This window comes from Saimiri boliviensis, chromosome 8 (assembly GCF_048565385.1).
Source record: "Saimiri boliviensis isolate mSaiBol1 chromosome 8, mSaiBol1.pri, whole genome shotgun sequence".
NCBI lineage: Eukaryota > Metazoa > Chordata > Mammalia > Primates > Cebidae > Saimiri > Saimiri boliviensis.
The window spans coordinates 101,151,349-101,170,694 of record NC_133456.1 but is presented as its reverse complement, the minus strand read 5'-3'; the positions used below and the strand labels follow the sequence as shown (position 1 = coordinate 101,170,694).

The following is a 19,346-nucleotide window of genomic DNA, read 5'->3' as shown; positions in this document are numbered from 1 at the left end:
ACCTCACATTCCAAGCAAAAGATTGTGCATTTTATCCTAAAGGCAGCAGAGAGACTTAACAGATTTAAGAGAGGATGTGTGACCTGATCAGATGTGCACTTTAAGACAACCTTGCAAGAAACTACATGGAGAACAGCCCGAGTTAAGACATCATTCCCACACCCCTATCAAGGGTAGGGAGGGCCTAAATTAAGGACATGACAGAAAGGAAAAATAAAAAGTACCATCCAGTGCATTCTTGCAAATATAAAACATAAATAGAAAGAGACACGGATGATCTTCACCGATGGGAAGTTAAGGAGGCCAGACATCCAGACACATAAAATGCTAATTAAAACCAAAGTGGAGAATATGATGTGTGAAATGAGTGATACAAATGACAGTGCTATAGCACAAAGACCCACAATAACTCAGAGATAAGGCACATCACCGTAGCTGGGTTTGAGGGTATGTCTGGGATCAGGGGCTGGGCTGTCACTTACAGACAGTGTGAAACTGTCCTAAACAAGCAGAATGACTCATGCAAAAGCCCAGAACAGAGTAAGTAAGCAGGCCTAAAAGAAATGGAAGAACAGTGGTGAAGAGCAGTGAAAGATAAGGTGAAAAATAGTAATTTAGGAGCAGATTGTGGAGGGTCCTTAGAGTCAGAATTAAAGGGTTTGGAAGATTAGACTTTATCCTACTCAAACTGGAGGTCCATGGAAAGTATTTTAGTGGGTCATAATTAGGGTCTTGATGAAAGAGGTATTTTAGAATGATTCATCTGGTGATAGTGTTTTAGATTCGATGAAAGGAGCAGAAGGAGATAAGGCCAATTAGGAAGTTACTGCAGTAACACAGGCAAGATAATGCCTAAACACGGTGAACTGAAAAGAAAGGAATAGGGGAAAAAGGATTTCACGAAAAAAAAAAAAAAGGATCTTCACAAATTGTTTGCTAAATCCCTCATCTCTGTTTCCAAAAAAAGTCTTATGTGTTAATTCTTTTATTACGGGGGCTCTTCTCAAACCTCCCATTTAGACAATGCCATTTTACAACCCAAACTCCTGTACATGACATGCACAAGTAATTACTGGTCTAGAGTGTATTTGTTTCTTTAAGTGACTGTGGCTGAAAAATTGAGGATAAAAAGAAGAGATCAGCCTTTGAAGTTCTCTGTACATGGAAAAATAAAGCAAAACCAGGTGTAAGGGAAACCACGGATTTGGAAACAAGAAAGGACCAAGAGGTAATTTTCCATACATTTTTCTCATGAAAGTATAAGTAATCCTTATAGAAACACTTTTCCCGAGGAGCGGTTGTTCAGAGGACCTAATTAAACAGGGTATGTCAAAGTTTTTCAAAATAAATGAACTTATTCATACATGTGTTAGGTATTATAAGAAAATATGTGTTATTGTCCTATCACTTTCTCTTTTTTGAATTTTTGTTTTTAAAGATAACGCTACTGACACACTATTTATTGGGAATTCATCAGAGTTACTGGTTGAAATGAGCTAGAGATAAGAGCTAATCCACTAAAACAACATATAGATTCACTCTGTAAAAATACTAGCCTTCAAGAGCTTGAATCTAAACCTCATAACTAAACAGCTATGTTAACCCACTTGGGAGTTACAACAAAAATGACATTCATTCTTCTTTCAAATTATTTAGTGTACTAGATTTTACTACTCAAAATCAGCAGCTTTTACATAAATGTTTCATTGGCTATAAAACATCCTTCTTGTATAAAGAATAAAATTATCAAATAATCTATTTCAGTGAATAACTTTATAATATTTACCTTTATTATCTTTTTTAAAAAATTGCTGACTATAAAAAGAAAGAAAGAAATCTCCTTCAATGTCAGTTGTTCAGATTCATATAAGACCTAATTGCCTCATACACGATAATTTTGCCACCAGTTTACAATTAGCATGCATTGCTCATGCATGAGTTGACCCAATTACATAACAAATTTTGCCTTTGGGGATTTCTCTTGACTGCTTGTCTTCTGTCCACCATACAACTCAATTTCACACTGTCAGCAGCCTGAACATGGTTACAGTCAGTCTCTGTCAAAATGATTTATTTAAATTACAAACAGAGACCAAATCCCTAGATAATTGTCCCTACCCTCATGTTCACCCTTGCACTCAGCCCAACTTTGAATCAAATCTTTTAATAGTCCATAGACACTGCTATTCAATTATTAGGCAATGTTTAGTCCTGATAATCTAATATTGTGGAAGCTAATTCACAAAATCTCAGGGAACTAAATCAGCAGTATCCATGTGAGCTTATTAATGGGCATATAATTTATTTTACATTCTAAGAAGTCAGTGAAAATTTATGTAGTGTAGCCAAAGAGCTAAAAAAATAATTATAATTATATTGCAAGATCAAATTATAGAGAGATCACTTTTTTGATATAAGTTTTTTAAATGTCACTCTTAGGTTTTTTTTGTAAAGTAGACAAGCATTTCTCATTAATGGGTATGAGTGGTAGCCAAAAAGGGTATTTGGGAAAGCAGATGGATAACCAAAATTGTGAATACTGACAAGGTAAGGGAAATCACATAGGACAGGTGAAAACACTAATGTCTATAGACCAGTGATCCAGGAAAACGGGGTTTTAGAGACTCTCACTGAAGTCAACACACAGAGGTACATACACAGATACACACACACACAGACATGCAAAATTATTTTCTCCATTTGTCAACAATATGCAGAAATCCTGATAAATCAAATAAAGGTACACTCACTATTTCAGTCAGTTTGTAAAATGCAAGATTTTGTCTTCTGGTGTTTTGTTTTGTTTTTTTCTTTCCCCTTCATTTGATATTTCTCTTCTCTCTGAAATAAATTAGAAAATAAACATCTAGCTTTTATCTATGGCACCAAGTCTGTAAAAGTCTCTTGGGGTTTGTCTTTACCATTTTATTTCATAATTTATCCCCAAACAGTCTCAGCTATTTCAAAGCGCAGCTGATATTAGTAGGTAAACAGGCAGAATGAAATTTTCTCAAGGCTAGCCCATGTCCCTTGAATGTCCTGTGATAGTTCTGCTTTGAGACCCTGCTGCAGGTCCCCTGACTGCATAACTTGTAAACTTGAAGGTGGAAACCACCTGAAATTAGAAAGAGCCTTTACAGTTACTCACATGAGCTAGCCCTGTAATAACCCTATAAACGGGTTTTTTGTTTGTTTGTTTTAATGCCATGGGCATAGTATTCCTCAATTCCTACTTGGACACTGTCCCTTAAGAACATTTTCCTAAAATGTTGGCAAATAAAGAAAATGTGATATACACAGATATTTCTGCCATTTCTCAATTTATACCCCCTAGAGTTTGGGGCAAGGAGAGGGTGGATGGCAATTAAGTGACACAGTTACGAAAATCTGTAGGGCAGGGCTTTCTGGCACTGAGTTCCTAAGTCAGGGCAGAACACATTGGCTTTCAGGTTTCATTCTGCTGAAGAGATACACTTTAAGCAAAACCTGGACTTCTAAACATTATCTTCAATTAAATGATTTGGCTGGATTTCCTGACTTCCCATAAAAATTGTTCCCAAGTCTAACATTCAATTTCATAAGCAACCAAACTCCATCTAAATATTAATATATTCAATGAGATGAAGACATCTTCTGAAATTTCACGGGGGAAAAAAATGACTTTCCTTTATTTTGGAAGCCAAGTTCTTTTCCTTCCTAGCCATTTAGTCATCTCTGAAATCCTGCCTCTTTTCTTGTTTTGTTCTGTAGCGATACTAAGTGGGTAACACAGCAGAAGAATGTTAAATTGCAGTATTTAATAAATCTCCCATGTTCACTGTGTTGTCATTTATAGCTACCCAAAGAAAGGAGGCAAGCTCACCCACTCTCACCTCTTTCATCACACACAATTTGAAATTTACAGTTGTACTTTATCCCACACCTTAGTAACATATGCAGACTGAGTGGTCATTTCCAAATGATTTCAAATCCTTGACAAATGAACATGAGAGTAGCTGAAAAAATATCAAAACATTGACACAGACATAAGCAATCAAAAATGCCCATTCATCCATAACATATTACCCAAAACATCTAAGAGTTGTCATTAAATTCACTGCTATATGTCTTTATACTCTCTTTAGTCCAAAAGAGATTAAAGGCAGCTAAGAAAGAGCCACAAAATACTTAGACACGGTAAACTAGAAACAAATAAGAAAATGAAACACAGGGAAACATAAAGATAGTAAAGACTGCCAGTCTTAGTTAACCTACCTACATTAACCTATATTAAACTTGGAGCTCAAATGCAAGACTCATAAATTTCATACCCCTAATAATTTTTGGGATTATAATTTCCCTGCATCTCTAGCTGGAAGATTCTGGGGTCTTTCTAGTCTAGACACTTTCTCACCTGTTTCCTCTCATAACAGAAACAATCCAGCCACTGTCAAAAAGTATCTGTTGGGTTTTAGCCAATATTGTTCAATGGGTTTAGATTAAACTAATATGGAAAACTGGATCTGCCAAAATACTACTTTTTGGATCAACCCAAGTTTCTTATAGAAAAAGATCCTTGAGTAATATGGAAAACCTAGTGAGGTAAGGGAAAAAGTTCATGAAGTTGCAGTCTTATAAATGAATAATAAATTCACCAGACCTCAGAACACTTAACAGCCTTCCTTCTGCAAGAGTTGCTCCCTAACAGTAATATTATGAAGTCTGCATTTTTACTGCTACTCAAACATTTAATATGCATCATCTTGGCTAAGAGAACTACTTATAAACTGCTATGGCTGCTAACATCAAGACATTGCAAAAAGTTTTTTTAAAAGAAGATGTTGCCTAAATTACATGCTTTTAAAAATCAGTGTTGTCTAAATAATAGGCTTAATCTAAATGGTGCATTTTTATACTGCTATCTATATAACATACCATATATGATAAACTTAGATTAATACATACCTGTGTCATAAGGGTTTTTTGCATAATTAGAAATGGATCTGCAAACAACCTCTGGTATTGAATAAAATGTATATGCCTGTTAATGATAAGGGTTGGTAAAATGATCAGTTCTTTTCTAATTAAATATGAATACTGACTAAATTTGAATAAAAATTAAAAGGCTTACCTTTGATCAGCTGCAATCCTTATGTTAGCTGTCAGGTGGATGTCTTAAGTAGAAATGTTTAGTTCCTTTTGAAATAAAATTCTGTGATTGTTGAAGATGTGTGATAAAACTGTTTTGGGCAGAATTATTTTTTAAAGAAACATTTTCCAAAAATAATCCAAAGAAAGAACTGTTACTAAATGTGACTGCTGGTGAAATAGATCTTTGATTTGCATTTTAGAAAACAAAAATAGGTTTTTCACTTAAGGAAAGAATAAACAGGAAGAAAAATAAGGCCAGTGATCTTCAGTATTCATTACCGGTGGATTATTAGGATGGGGTAGAAAAACTAAGGAACAAATGTCATGAAATTTTAAAATTCAACTCTTCTTCAAAGGAAAAAGTCCCTACTAATATAAAATGTTCATTTAAAGAGAAAAACAAAATTTGTACCTTGCATCCTCCTACTTTCTAACAAATTTTTAACATGAAATAATGCTGGTTTTGAACTTCTGACATACAAAAAGTTTTTTCTCAAATTACACAGAATTCTATCTGCAAATTATATATGTGAGTATGTGTATATGTTTGTATATATATTTGTATGCACATATATATTATATATATATATATACACATATATACATGTATACATACATCTCAATGATGACCAAATATCAGTGAGTTTAAAACCATCTGCTAATTAAACATGTCCTGGAAATTAAGGCTATATCCGTTATAACACCTAGATATACACATTTTAGTGACTTTATAAGTGACGCACAAAATACAGTTCTCATGAAAAATGGTATGTGTGTCGCCTGTTTGCTCATACTGTTACGTTGCCCACATGTTTTTAATTTTCATTCATATTAACTCTTGGATATCTAATACGGAATTGATTTTTGTGAAAAAAATACATCTTGACATACTTCATATAATATTTTGGAAGAAACATAATCACAGGTGTGAATTACAAAAAGTAAGAAGAGTTGCTTATCAACCTTTAATAAGTACTGAGTTAATACCTCCTTAATATATTTTTAACTGCTAGTCTCCACTTTCTCTTTCATGGAAACTCTATTACTAAACAAGGCACAGCTTCAAGTCCAAAGCAACTACATATATAAATGTTTATTTCAAAAGTAAGATGTAATATCTGATTTCAACAGATATCTAATTCAAAGTATGAAATCTTATAGACATATAGACATCAAATAGATTTTTTTAAGATTCTTAGTCTTATATGTATATTTTATATGTTTATCCACAGCCAAAACTTAATGTTCAAGTTTCTTATTTTAATTATAAAAGGCCTATTTTGGAAAAATTTGAAAGCTGAAAACTGTTCAAAATGGAATAAGAAGATCTTACATTAGGTAACTAAGCACTGGGCCCTAGATAACCGTGATAGAACCAGGGGGCAGGGGTTGCCAGATGAAATTGGCATAGTCTATGCGTGCACTGAGTACTGCTTGCACCCCACAGCAACACATACACTTCCAAGTCACCCAGCCTTCCTTTCTCATCCAGAAACGCACGTCACAGCCATCATGCTATTGAATAAACAGGCACCTACGTTACTGATTTGTTCCTGAGTCCTCTTCAGTCTTTGTAGCTCAGGAGTGTCCGTGACGATGCTGAAGCCCCTCCCTTTGCTTTCTTCAAAATCTCTTTTGTACTTGACCTAACAAGAAGGGGGAAAAGAAAAGTGAACTGAAGGGTCACAAATCCCACTCAGGATAGGCTGGGCCAGTGAAGCTGCTGCAATTGGAAACAATGGCTAAAAACACAGGTCTCAGTGGAGATGCAGTTAAGAACCAGCAGGAAACAGCCAGGCTACCTGGTTTGTGTCCCAGAAACCCCACTTACTATCTATCTGACTTTAGGCAAGTTCTTTAACCACTCTGTGCCTCAGGGGTGTCAACTGTACAGTGGCAATAACAACAAGGGCTATTGAACAGGATGTAGGGATGGCATCAAGCTGTCCTATCCTGGCTGATAGAAACAAGCACTCCATATAGCTGTTATGATTATCACCATTAACAGCGTTATCACTATACAGGGAAAGAAAATGTGGAAAAAGAAAGCTCAATCTTCTACGCTGCCCAGCCATCAGTGAAAGAGCCTCATTTTGAGTCTGAATTGCCCTATGGAGGAGGGAGACGAAGAATCGACAGCTAGCCCTGTCCAAGTCGTTTTCATTCGACTTCAGAAGGCAAACATATGGATACGATTACACAATGCTGTATTGCCAAATGGCAAGTATATAAAAGCTTATGAAAATATTTATAAAATAGGCCACACCTAGAGATTTTAAAAAGCTGCTCACACATGCCCTTGGCATACTGTGTGCTGAAGTAGTGAAGATTTTTTTTCAGTATTTAAATATACTTCTTTTCTAATTACAACCCAATGGAGCTGAATTTTACTGCTTCCTCAGGGGCCTGGAACAGCTAATGCTTCATCTTACAGAATCTCATCTCCTGTTATTAGAATAATGACAATAACTGTCACACCAGTTGAAGATTCGGCTTGTTAATGGCATCATTCTGACTGTTCTTGTTTAAAGCCTAAATATCAAGAAACGTGGAAACATATTTTGATAACCCATAGAATCCCCATTTTGCATTCAAAATTATAAACCTCCAGTTAGCACTTAAATTGATCATTAAAATTAAGTAAGCTAATTTAGGGTCGCTAATTCAAGATGACTCTGTTAGTGTATTCTCCTGCAGAAGTTGAAAGAAGTTCGCTTTGTTGAACATGGAATGGCTGTTCCTGTTGAGTCATGTCTGTATTTAAATACCCAATTCTACCAAGTATTATTATCCTCAAGGATACTGCAATATTTTCTTTTACCAGACAAGCTTGAAAGAAAAAAAAAACATTAAAAAATCTAGATATTCTCATCACGTTGAGCTTAAGAATATCTAATTTCTCTCTCTGTACTTTCGATTTGTAAAAGCACTAAACCCCTTGCTTTATTCCCGTAAGTAAAAGGTCAAATAAACTGCAGTATTTTTCTTCCACATAAAATGCTGAGAAATTAGCCTTCTCACCCTCCATCTCCCAGCATGGGTAAAGATCCACATGCTGGCACATTCTCGGTGTTTTATGCCTAACTAAGCAGGCAAGCTATTTAGCTTTGCTGGTAGTAAGCACTAGAGGCTCAGAGTAGCAAAATAATAAAAGTTAAAAAGACAAGAAGGTTGGAATAGCAACAGGCATGAAGATAAAAAAGAAATGCCTGTGAGACAAGTTCTAACGTTTCCCACAACAGTCTCAGGGAAGGCACAATCACATACTCATTTTGTTACTGGTTTGTATTTTTTAATAGCAATTTCCAAAGACAGAGGTGAAAAGAAAAACCATTAAATTCTAGAATCATAGGTATTTTTGGGTTTTTTTCCTTTTTGTTTTGGTAGCGATAGGGTCTCACTATGTTACCCAGGAGGGTCTTGAACTCCTGGCCTGAAGTGGTCCTCCTGCCTCAGCCTCCCAAAGTGCTGGGATTGCCAACATCAGCCACCACCACACCCAGCCTGAGATCACAGGTTTTGAGCTGATTATCATTCAACAGTCCTTTCTACATTCACAAGACACAAAAGAATCATCTGACTTTGGCTTGCCTGGTTGGGTGACTAGTTTTGAGAAGTGTATAATCACCTCTATAAATGGCTTGCAGAGTGTTGCAGGATTCCTATTTCTTTTGAATGGTGTGAAACACAGCCAAGCCTCTTACCCTCTCAGCACCAGTTCAAGCACCAGCCCACCAGTATTTCTTTACTACAGATAGGGAAACTCTGAGCTCTCTCTTCCACACTCCCGCCCACTTTCATCCTATCTACTTAGGTCTAATTTTAAAAGCTGTATCAGATGGTTTGTCAGTCACGTGTAGTCTGATTCTGGGAGGCAAGGGGATATAAAATGAAAACAGAGGACAGAGGGAAGTAGGAGGATGCCTCTCTCCAATTTCATGTGGCCCCTTTGCCCTCACATGACCTCATTCAGCCAAAGAGGACACCACATCCACAGACCTGTGACTGATCTTGGGAGGGCCACATAATCTAGCAAGCATCAGGAGCCTCAGCGCTGGGACTCTGGCAGGAGTTCCTGGGAAAGGGGTTGTGTAGTTTATTTTTGCTATAAAGGAATACCTGAGACTGGGTAATTTACAAGGAAAAGAGGTTTATTTGGCTCATGGTTCTGTAGGCTATACGGGAAGCATGGTGCCAGCACCTGTTTCTGCCTCAAGAAGTTTCCAGTCATGATGGAAGGTGAAAGGGAACCAGTGTGTCACAAGGCAAGAAAAGGAGCAAGGGCAGGGGGACGTGCCAGGCTCTTTAAACAACCAGCTCTCACGTGAAATCATTGTTGTGGGGAGGGCACCAAGCCATTCCTGAGGATTCCACCCCCGTGAGCCAAACACCTCCCATTAGGCTACACCTTCCACACTCAGGATCACATTTTAACATGAGATCTGAGGGGAGAAAAACATCCAAACCATATCAGGGGTGCTCTGTTTTTATGGACTAGCTAGTTTAATTGGCTGTAAAAGTGGGGTTGCTGACTACCATATGGCCACTCTCCAATAATAACATCAACACAGAGGCAGGCGGAAGAGTGACTGAGATACAGTCCTGACATCACCATTTAAGCATCTGAATTTAACTCTTCCCAATGCCAGAAACACCAGATTTGCCAAGTTATGTGAGCTAATCAACTCTCCCTTCAACAATCAAAAGAATTCTGATGAACACAACCAGGCTTTGTGTACATGTGTTGTACACACGTACAACAAGGCTCCCAGGAAATACAAATATGTAAATTTATCCTCATTGACTTCTATGCCCTGATTCTTCCTGTGTGTGTTACAAGATGTAACAGTTTAGATAAACAGCAGATTCTATCATGGAAAGAGCATTGCTTTCATGGACAATCCTTTGCTCACTCAGCAAATCTTTACTGAGCACCTACTATGTGCCAAGAGCTATTCCAGGTATAGAAGAGTCAATGCAGCAAAGAAAAGTCAATGTTCCTGCCCTCATGGGGCTTATGTTAATTACAATGCAAGAGTTGGAAAAGACACAAGACCTATGTAGGTCATAAATGGTATTTAGTGGGAAACCCTAAGAAAGAAAAATAACAAGGCAAGGGGGACATGAAGCGTGAAGCAGGCTGCCCTTCTAGACAGGGTGGTCAGGGAAGTCCCCATTAAGAAGGTGGCACTTCAGTAAGGCCTCAAAGAGGGAGGAAGAAAGCCACACAGACCTCTTCTGGGAGAGCTATGCAGGGAGAGGAAAAGACAGAGCAAATCCCTAAAGCCCTTTAGAAAGGTCAAGGAAGACCACTGTGTCTGCAGCAACCTCAGGGGGAGGGAAGAAGAAAAGGATGGCAGAGAGTGGTCACGGGGCTTTGCACGCCCTGAGGATGTTGCCTTTTCTTCCATGTGAGGCATGGGGCCCATGGAGGTTTGTCAGTGGAACAGTCGCATGCCCTGACTTGTGCTTTAAAAGGCTTTCTCCAGCTGCTGTCCTGCAAACTCCTTGGAAGTGGGCAGGACAGAAGCGAGAAGCCCAGGTAGGGGCAGGCAATGTTGGTCCCCCTCCCCATCAGCCACTGTCAGAGAACTGTCCCAGGACCACAAAAGAAAGCAAAAGTTCTTGGGCCCAGCCTCAGGTCCCTGGCCTCCCCAGAAGACCCCACCAGGCATGCTACATACTCTTATCAGAACGGGGCAGAAAGGACAAAGAAGAGAAAGGACAAGAATTAAGTCACCATCCTGAGCTCAGAAAGAGAATGTGCCATAACTGGGAAGTAATGCAGTCTTATCTCCCCAGTCTTACCCCTTCAAGACTGAATAAAGGCACTTTGAAAATGTACTCAAAGTCAAATGTGAGAAAGTCACACAACAGGCAACCTGCTTTGCCATATTTGCCTTCAGAAGTAACTTTAAAATGTCGTATTTCAAATAATATGAACATTCTACGTACATATATGTGTTTGACATTCTATGTGTCTGTTTGTGTATGTTGCATGTGTGCTCAAAAACATGATATGCATGTTTGCATATATAACTTCCTGCAGCACAGATAAGAACATTAAAGCAAGAATCAAGAAACCTGAATTTAAACCCTGATTCTTTTTTGTAATCTTAATTTGCTCTATTTGTCTAACAATACTGATCCTCGGAAAATAAAACAAGAAAATACGTAATATGCTACATATCAAATGAACATTTGTAAGATTAAAGTAAATAACAAGTGAAAATACCAAGCAAGGATATGACTCTTTAGCAAATACTAATTTCATTCTTTTCATTAAAGTTTAAAAACCACCTTTGCTGCAAAAGTATGTACATTTCTGCCAAAGTGTGCCCCCTCAGTGATAGTTCTTGTCTGAAGCCACCAGTACATAGCCCTCCCGAGTTCATGCAAGGTGAAAGCCTGGAAACCAGGGCAGTTCTGGCCCAGCTTAAGGAAAAGGCTCACAGTGACTAAAAAGGAAGACTCTTGAAAAACAAAATAATGGGCCAAGTGGCCAATGGAATTATTTGCTAACACTGAGATAGAAGTTCTCTTCCCCAAATGCTGCAAGCAGCGCAATTATTACTATTATAAAACATCCGTAAATGGAGACAATGGATCCACTAAAGAGAAAGGCCACTGTTGGGCAGAAAGCCACCACTGATGAAGGAAGTAATTGGGATCTGAGGCTGGTGAATTGTTGAATGACAAATGAAAAGGCGATTAAATAAAACTTGGCAATGAAGTCAAAGATGGGCACATCCTACAGCTCACCAGCTCTATACCAGATCATGCTTCTCTCCAACGAGACAGCATCTGGAGACCTGGGCCGACATGTTCTTAATAACATGTTCTTAATATGCTCTTAACATGTTCTTAATAACACTGTTTCTATTTTCAAAGAAAAAAAAAAAGAAACAACCTAAATCTCCATCCACAGGAGAATGAATAATCCAATGAATCCATGTGGATGAATCTCAGAAACATTATGTTGAAGGGAGGAAAAAGCAAGAAATGCAGACACAGAGCCGGCATGGTGGCTCATGCCTATAATCCCAGCACTTTGGGAGGCCGAGGTGGGTCACTTGAGGTCGGGAGTTCAAGATCAGCCTGACCAATAGAGCAAAACCCCATCTCTACTAAAAATAGAAAAATTAGCTGGGTGTGGTGGTGAACACCTGTAGTCCCAGTTACTCAGGAAGCTAAGGCAGAAGAATCACTTGAACCTGGGAGGTGAAGGTTGCAGTGAGCTGAGATCCAGCCTGGGTGACAGAGCAAGACGCTATTAAAAAAATAATAATAAATAAATAAATAAAAACATACCCCAGGTGGCGAATGTATGGTGGGAGGGGGGCTTGATAACACAGCATTCAGGGGAGTGATGACAAAAATGTGCAGCTTCCGTGTTACTATTTCTTACATTGGATGGTGAATTCACATGTTATCTTTTTATCACCCTGTAAAACTTGCATGTACACAATATGTACAATCTTTTGTGTTGATCAACTGTCTTACAATAAGAATATGTTCAAAGAAAGCAGGGACAGAGTTTTAAAAGTCTTGATGCAGAAGCTGAGGAATCCAGAGGTTACACAAAAACCATGAGTGGGAGAATAGAAAATGAATATTATAACCAAAATTCAGTTGATATTTTCAATCAGCCAAAGATGGGTTTTCATAAACAGCAGCATGTTTTCAATAAGTATTCACCATTTGCAGAAAGTTAAATCAGCCACTCTGAGTATCTCTATCTTAGTGAGACTCTCTAATTATATCAGCAAACAACAGACTTGAAGCAAAAAGGTAGGAAATATTGAATTGAGAGAATGTGAAAGGGTGATATAAAAGGGATTCCAAATACAGATTAAGGCCAGGCACAGTGGCTCATGCCTGCAATTGCAGGACTTTGGGAGGCCGAGGCAGAAGATTGCTTGAAGCATGGAGTTTGAGACTAGCCTGGGCAACACAGCAAGGCCCCCTCTCTACCCTCATCCAAAAAAAAAAAACAAAAGAAAAGAAATCAGCCAGGCACGGTGGTACATACTTGTAGTCCAAGCTACTGGGGAAGCTGACAAAGGAGGAATGCCTAATCCCAGGAGTTAAAGGCTGCAGTGAGCTATGTTCACACCACTGCACTCAAGCCTGAGCAACAGAGCAAGACTCCATCTCTAAAATAATTAAATAAATACATAAACATGGAGGAGGAGAAATCACAGAAGCTCAAGGGGATGCATCAGATGTATCACATGAGAGCAGTGATAAGTATGGAGGGATGGAAGTACACGTAGAAGGAGAAAACAGTATTTACTCTAACACGGCTTGTCAGAATATGTTTAACAGATGCCTAAACTCTCAGGCGCATGTATTACTGATTCATGTTATTCTGCTCTTTATTTCATACATTTCTGATACAATGAAATCCATGACCAATTTCATTACCTTTCATGACATGATAGACACTCCACATTTCTTCAAAGGGAGATTGTGAGGGTGGCAGTATTTTAAAACTACATGCAAAATTCTTAATTTGATCAGCAAAATTTAGTGCTCAATTATGCATAGGTCTTGTATAGTTCATCATCTTGTATCTTTGCGTAGTTTTTTTAAGGTACTGGAAAATGTAGACCATATGCTTCTTTCCATCTCACTACATTTTGCATGGCGCTAAGCATAGATTAAAAGCTTAATAACCATTTCATGATTGATTACTATCTAGTTTTGTATGTTTAAGGTGTAAAATGCAGAAAATTGATTAATCTCACAATGTTAGATGGGAGTACTACAAAGGAAAGTCTGATTAAGAGCTTTTTTAAGGTGAAGTTAATTTTAGCAAATGTTAATTCAAAGAAATGAGCTCAAAAGTAAATTTGCTTTTTTATAAATTAATCTCATAATTTGTAAATCTATGGTTAATTAAATAAAATTATAATTATAATTACCTTTTGAATATAATTAAAAACCATTAAAAATCATGTCCATAGAATTCTAAGCTTTAAATTAGTCTTCCACTGCATTCTCAGAGGTTCTTAGTGATATTTACTGTTTTGTCACTTGTCCATGTATATTCACAATCGAACTTTACCAGATTGGGGTTCTTCTACTTAAAAAAAAAAAAAAAAAAAAAAAAAAAAAAAAAAAAAAAAAACGTGAAATCTGTTTTTCTTATTCCAAACAAAAATGCTAAATTCATCAAAAAGCAAAAAGCACTTTTTTTCCTTGAGACAGAGTTTCTCTCTGTTCCCCAGGCTGGAGTGCAGTGGTGCAATCTCGGTTCACTGCAATTCTTGTGCCTCAGCCTCCCAAGTAGCTGACATTACAGGCTCATACCATCACACCGGGCTAACTGTTAAATTTTTAGTAGAGATGGGGTTTTGCATGTTGGCCACGCTGATCTCCAACTCCTGACCTCAAGTGATCCATCTGCCTTGGCCTCCCAAAGTGCTGGGATTACAGGGGTGAACCACTGTGCCTGGCCCCACAAAGCACATTTCAATTTCTCAATCAGTTAAGATAATGAACAATTACTCTTAAGATACTCAAGTGAAGCTTAGTGGTTAAAAATGTACACTTAGAAATTATACCAACTTGTCTTGGGCCCTGGTTCCACCGTACCAGCTGTGTGACCGTAGGCAATTTACTTAGTGTCTCTGAGCTTCAGTTTCCTCAGATACAAAATATGCATAATTTTAGTACAATATTGATAGCACTTTTGTGAGAATTAAATAATACTAATGCCTAACATCTTGTTAAGTGGCTCCTGTGTTCCAAGCATGGTACTGAGTGCTTTACACATTATGTGAACACAGAAAGGATGGGAAGACCAGCGGGTGACCTGTAAGAAGTGCTCATCACTTCCTTACTGTACACACATGTTGACTCACTCATCCTGACTCAATGTCCTACCCCATGGCCAGGGACTATGTGCCATCTGCATTTAGGAGCTCCTCCAGTCCTTTTTGCATCCAAAAAGAATAGAAATAGGCTGGGTACAGTGACTCACATCTGTAATCCCAGCACTTTGGGAGGTCAAGGCAAGAGGATCACTTGAGCCCAGGAGTTCAAGACCAGCCTGGGCAACATAGTGAGATCTTGTCTCTACACTCATCCTCCAAAAATTAGCTGGGCATGGTGGCACATGCATGTGGTCCCAGCTACTCAAGAGGTTGAGGGGTGAGGATTGCTTGAGCCTGTGAGGTGAAGGCTGCAGTGAGTTGTGATCATGCCACCGTACTCAAGCCTGGGTGACAGAGCGAGACACTGTCTTAAAAAAAATTTTTTTAATAGGATATAAATAAATAAAGGCAATAACAATACAAGGTACATATATTATCTTCATATAAATCTTAGCAGGTACGCAGATTAAGGTCCATTTACAGATGAAGGAAGTTTGAGGAAGTCGTGGAGGTGATAAAAGGGGGAGGACTCTCTGACATCCACTACCTAGCATCTCCCCAGGCATTATCCTTCCATTCATCTGACAATGAAAAAATGTCAAAGTGAAAAATACCAAAGTGAACACAAGTAAAACATAAACAACATTCTGTTAATAAGCAGAAGTGAAAGTGGAACCAACTGAGTATTTCTTAGTAGAAAACGCCAAAAGAATTGCATAACCTAAAATTAGTTAATTTATTATCTGTAATGGATCCTGTAGTGCCACAAAAGAGACAGAAATAATCACCCAAAGTAAAATTTAACACAGCCTACATTTCAATACAAGTGTGTTTTCAGGTCTTTCTGTTGAAGTCAAAAATTATTTAATTTTCTTTTAGGAAAGATCAGATTGCCAAATTGTAGCACTGATAAAAATACTGAATCAAGGCAAAAAACTATATATATATATATTATATATATACAGTGGAATGATCACAACTCACAAAAATATATATATATATATATATAAATAGAGAAAATTGAGGCCTAAAATATATACACATAATCCATATTTTCACTAAGAATTTCACAAACAGCATTTAATACTTCAGACAATTGATAAATTTTGCTTGTGAACACGTATTCTCTTAAGCTTTTAGAGACACTCTCATCTTTATATAATTTTAAAATATTAATGGCCTAATTCACACATAGAATAGAATATTATTGACATTATTTTGAACCAGCAGGTACCATACAAGGTTAAAATAAGGAGAGAATAAGAAACCACAACAGGGAATGGTCTTATGTATGTATTCTGAATTATAAAGTATTAGGAAATAAGTAATTTCCAGTTAGAAAATAACTAATTAAGAAATGGCTCATTCAGAAAAGAAAAGCTACATTCCACCTAGCTTGAAGAAACAAGATAAACCAAGAATCAAGCAAATATAAAGAAAGTGAACACAAAACAGTCATGAAAATGAAAATAACCTGTCCTAAATCTCAGTCTTGTCACAGCTGATGAAAGTGACAGATGATTCCTCCATGTTTCTAGATATGCAGATTGATAATGTCATTAAAATTGTTCCTAACATCCCTCCCACACCTGCAATGGCATTAATCATCAGGCAAACACTAACTGTTTTTCTATAATAAAACATACTTCTTCCACTCTACAAAACTGAAAAAAAAAGAAAAAACCTGTAAACACAAGAGAAAAAAAAAGAACAGAAATTTAAAAATCAATGTAAATACATTATATTTGGTGTGTACACAAATGACAAAAAAGCCATCATGACAGCAGGGATCTCAACAAGTCACTTTAATCAAAGCACAGAAAAGATTATTTCCTTGATGCAGAATTTCATTTAAAATATAAATCTCCTAGAAATTTTTACAGGTTATTAAAAAAAATCTATGTTACAACTAGAAATATAGCACTAATTCAGGTCTTCCATAAGAAAGAAACTATTAAAAATAAATATATTAGAAGTGTTGAAGAGTTACGTGAAGAATTATGGCTTCTTAGCTAACAGTAAGAGCTTCACATTAATTACAGTGTCAGTTGTAAGAAATGCTGGAACGTTGCCTCCCTGCTATGTAATAGCAGCTATGATTTATCGAAGACCTACAAGGTATCAGACATTGTACTAGGCACTTGACAGACTATTCTGATTAATCTTCAAACTCACTCTGTAAAAAAGATATTTTACCTTCCCCCTCCCCCCCACAAGAGAGAGAGTATTGTGCTCTGTCGCCCATGATGGAGTGCAGTGGCATGATTATAGCTCATTTCAGCCTCCATCTCCTAAGCTCAGACAATCCTCCCACCTCCGCCCCTGGACTAGCTGAGACTTTGGGCATGAGCTACCATGTCCAGCTAATTTTTTCTTTCAATTTTGTAGAGACAGGGTTGCACTATATTTCCCAGGCTGGTCTCAAACTCCGGGCCTCAAGTCATCCTCCTGCATCTGCCTCCCAATGTGCTGATTACAGGCATAAGTCATCACTCCCAGTCTACCATTTTTTACATATGAGAAATGTACTGGAAACCTATCATTTGATGTACCCAAATCCTTCCTTCTTCTAGTAACGGTCCTGAGCCTCTTTCTCTTCATGTAGGCTTTCTCAAGAGGTGCCATTTTTTAATTCGACCCCCTTCTTTAACCACCATCGATTGGCCTCATTTGGCCTAAGCCAGTCCAAGTCAAGAAGTTTGGAAGATTTAGGGATTGGAACCCAAAGTCCAGACTGAATCTTTCTCTCTGGTAACTAAAACTCTAAGACATCAAACTTTGGAACTATCAACAGCCATGTTTACCATCACAGATACAGAGGAGCAGACGCAGTTCATCTGCCAAGAGTCCTGGTCTGATGGCATTTGAATCCTGATCTCCCACTGTTACTGACGCCCAAGCAGGCACACTTCTGCCCTTGGATTTTGTACCCCAGTATCCTCAAAACAAATTCTCATTTTGTTTGAATTAATGAATGTTGGGTACTTTATCATTTGTGACCAAGAATTCTAAGTAATATGAGAAACTGAGTCTTAGTGGTTTAGTGGTCACAACCCAGGACTAGCATTGGCATCTGTGAATAGTAGAATCAGGATTCAAACCCAGATCTGCTGTTCCTAAAGTCTTTGCTCTTTTCCCTCTGTCATGCTACAAGACAGCAATTCAAGTATTTCATGAATTTCAAAGACCATCGCTTAGATCAAAATGTGATTTTTTTTTAAATTTGAGACAGGGTCTTACTCTGTCATCCAGGCTGAAGGGCCGTGGTGCAGTCTTGGCTCACTGCAGCCTCAATCTCTTGGGCTCAAGCAATCCTCCCATCTCAGCCTTTGGAGTAGCTGGGACTATAGGAGTGCATCACCACAGTAATCTACACAATAATTTGCATAATTTGTGTAAAGATGGGATTTTGCCATGTTGTTCAGGTTTGCAGTGTTGCTTGCCTCCCTTAGGCAAGCAATTCTTTTACCTCAACCTCATGAAGTGCTGGAACTACAAGCATGTGGCGCTGAGCCCAGCCCCGAAATGTAATTTAAATTAAAATGTATCATTGCTATTTTTTAAAAGACTAGATTCTAAACAAGAACGTAAACAAAATCTTAAATAATTTTTAAATTGTTCTTACATGTTACATACATTAGCAATATCAGACTTTTAATGCTTACATGCACTACCAATTAGATGCTCAGTAGGTGTGCATTAAACGAGTAAATAACTAAGATGGTTACTTTAAAACAACTTGTAAAATAATTGCAGTCTTAGGCACCAACTTAGAAAAGTGTGTAGTACTGACAGCCACTACTGACAGGCTCACAGTTACATTGTATCAAAACATCTTCCTCTCTTCCTGCTTCCTATATCAGTGTTTGCCTAGTACAACTTTAAAGTAGCCTTGTAAATAAGGACCTACTTTTACCAGCCCAGGCTGTCTGTACCCACTTTGGACCTTACAACCAGACTCAGTATGGCTGCCATTACTTTTTGTCAGGGGATGGGGTAGGAAGAGCAATTTAGTTCCCATCCCTGCTTCTCCAAGGCTTGAGGATCAGGAAGGGGTAGTTATCTGGGATGAGACTACAAAGTGCTGCGCACTGGGAACCAAAGGTGCCTCCTACACTGACCCGGGACCAGCTACAACCAGAGATCAGAAGCGAAGAAAGCACAAGGACAATGGACTTGTAGCTGCTTCCTAAGTAGGGGTGGAGAGGCACCTTGGGTGCAGGGAGTCAGCAGTTGTTTTGAAGAGATGGAGTTGTTTTAATTCGATAGTTTGACTTTTTTTAATTAATGTGGATTTTCAACAGGAAATAATAGATACTAAATAATTCAAGAAAA

General features: G+C 37.9%; 1 protein-coding gene across 6 annotated transcripts in view; it reads right to left on the bottom strand.

The window, feature by feature from the left end:
- NEBL (nebulette) overlaps positions 1-19,346 on the bottom strand; it is a 380,100-nt gene that overhangs the window by 163,610 nt on the left and 197,144 nt on the right. For 2 of the 6 annotated variants that reach the window (XM_039478642.2, XM_074404959.1), the window contains exon 4: positions 6,669-6,776. In XM_039478642.2, the coding sequence (XP_039334576.1) occupies positions 6,669-6,776 (108 nt within the window). The other 4 variants (XM_074404953.1, XM_074404950.1, XM_074404951.1 and 1 more) reach the window with 4 other exon arrangements.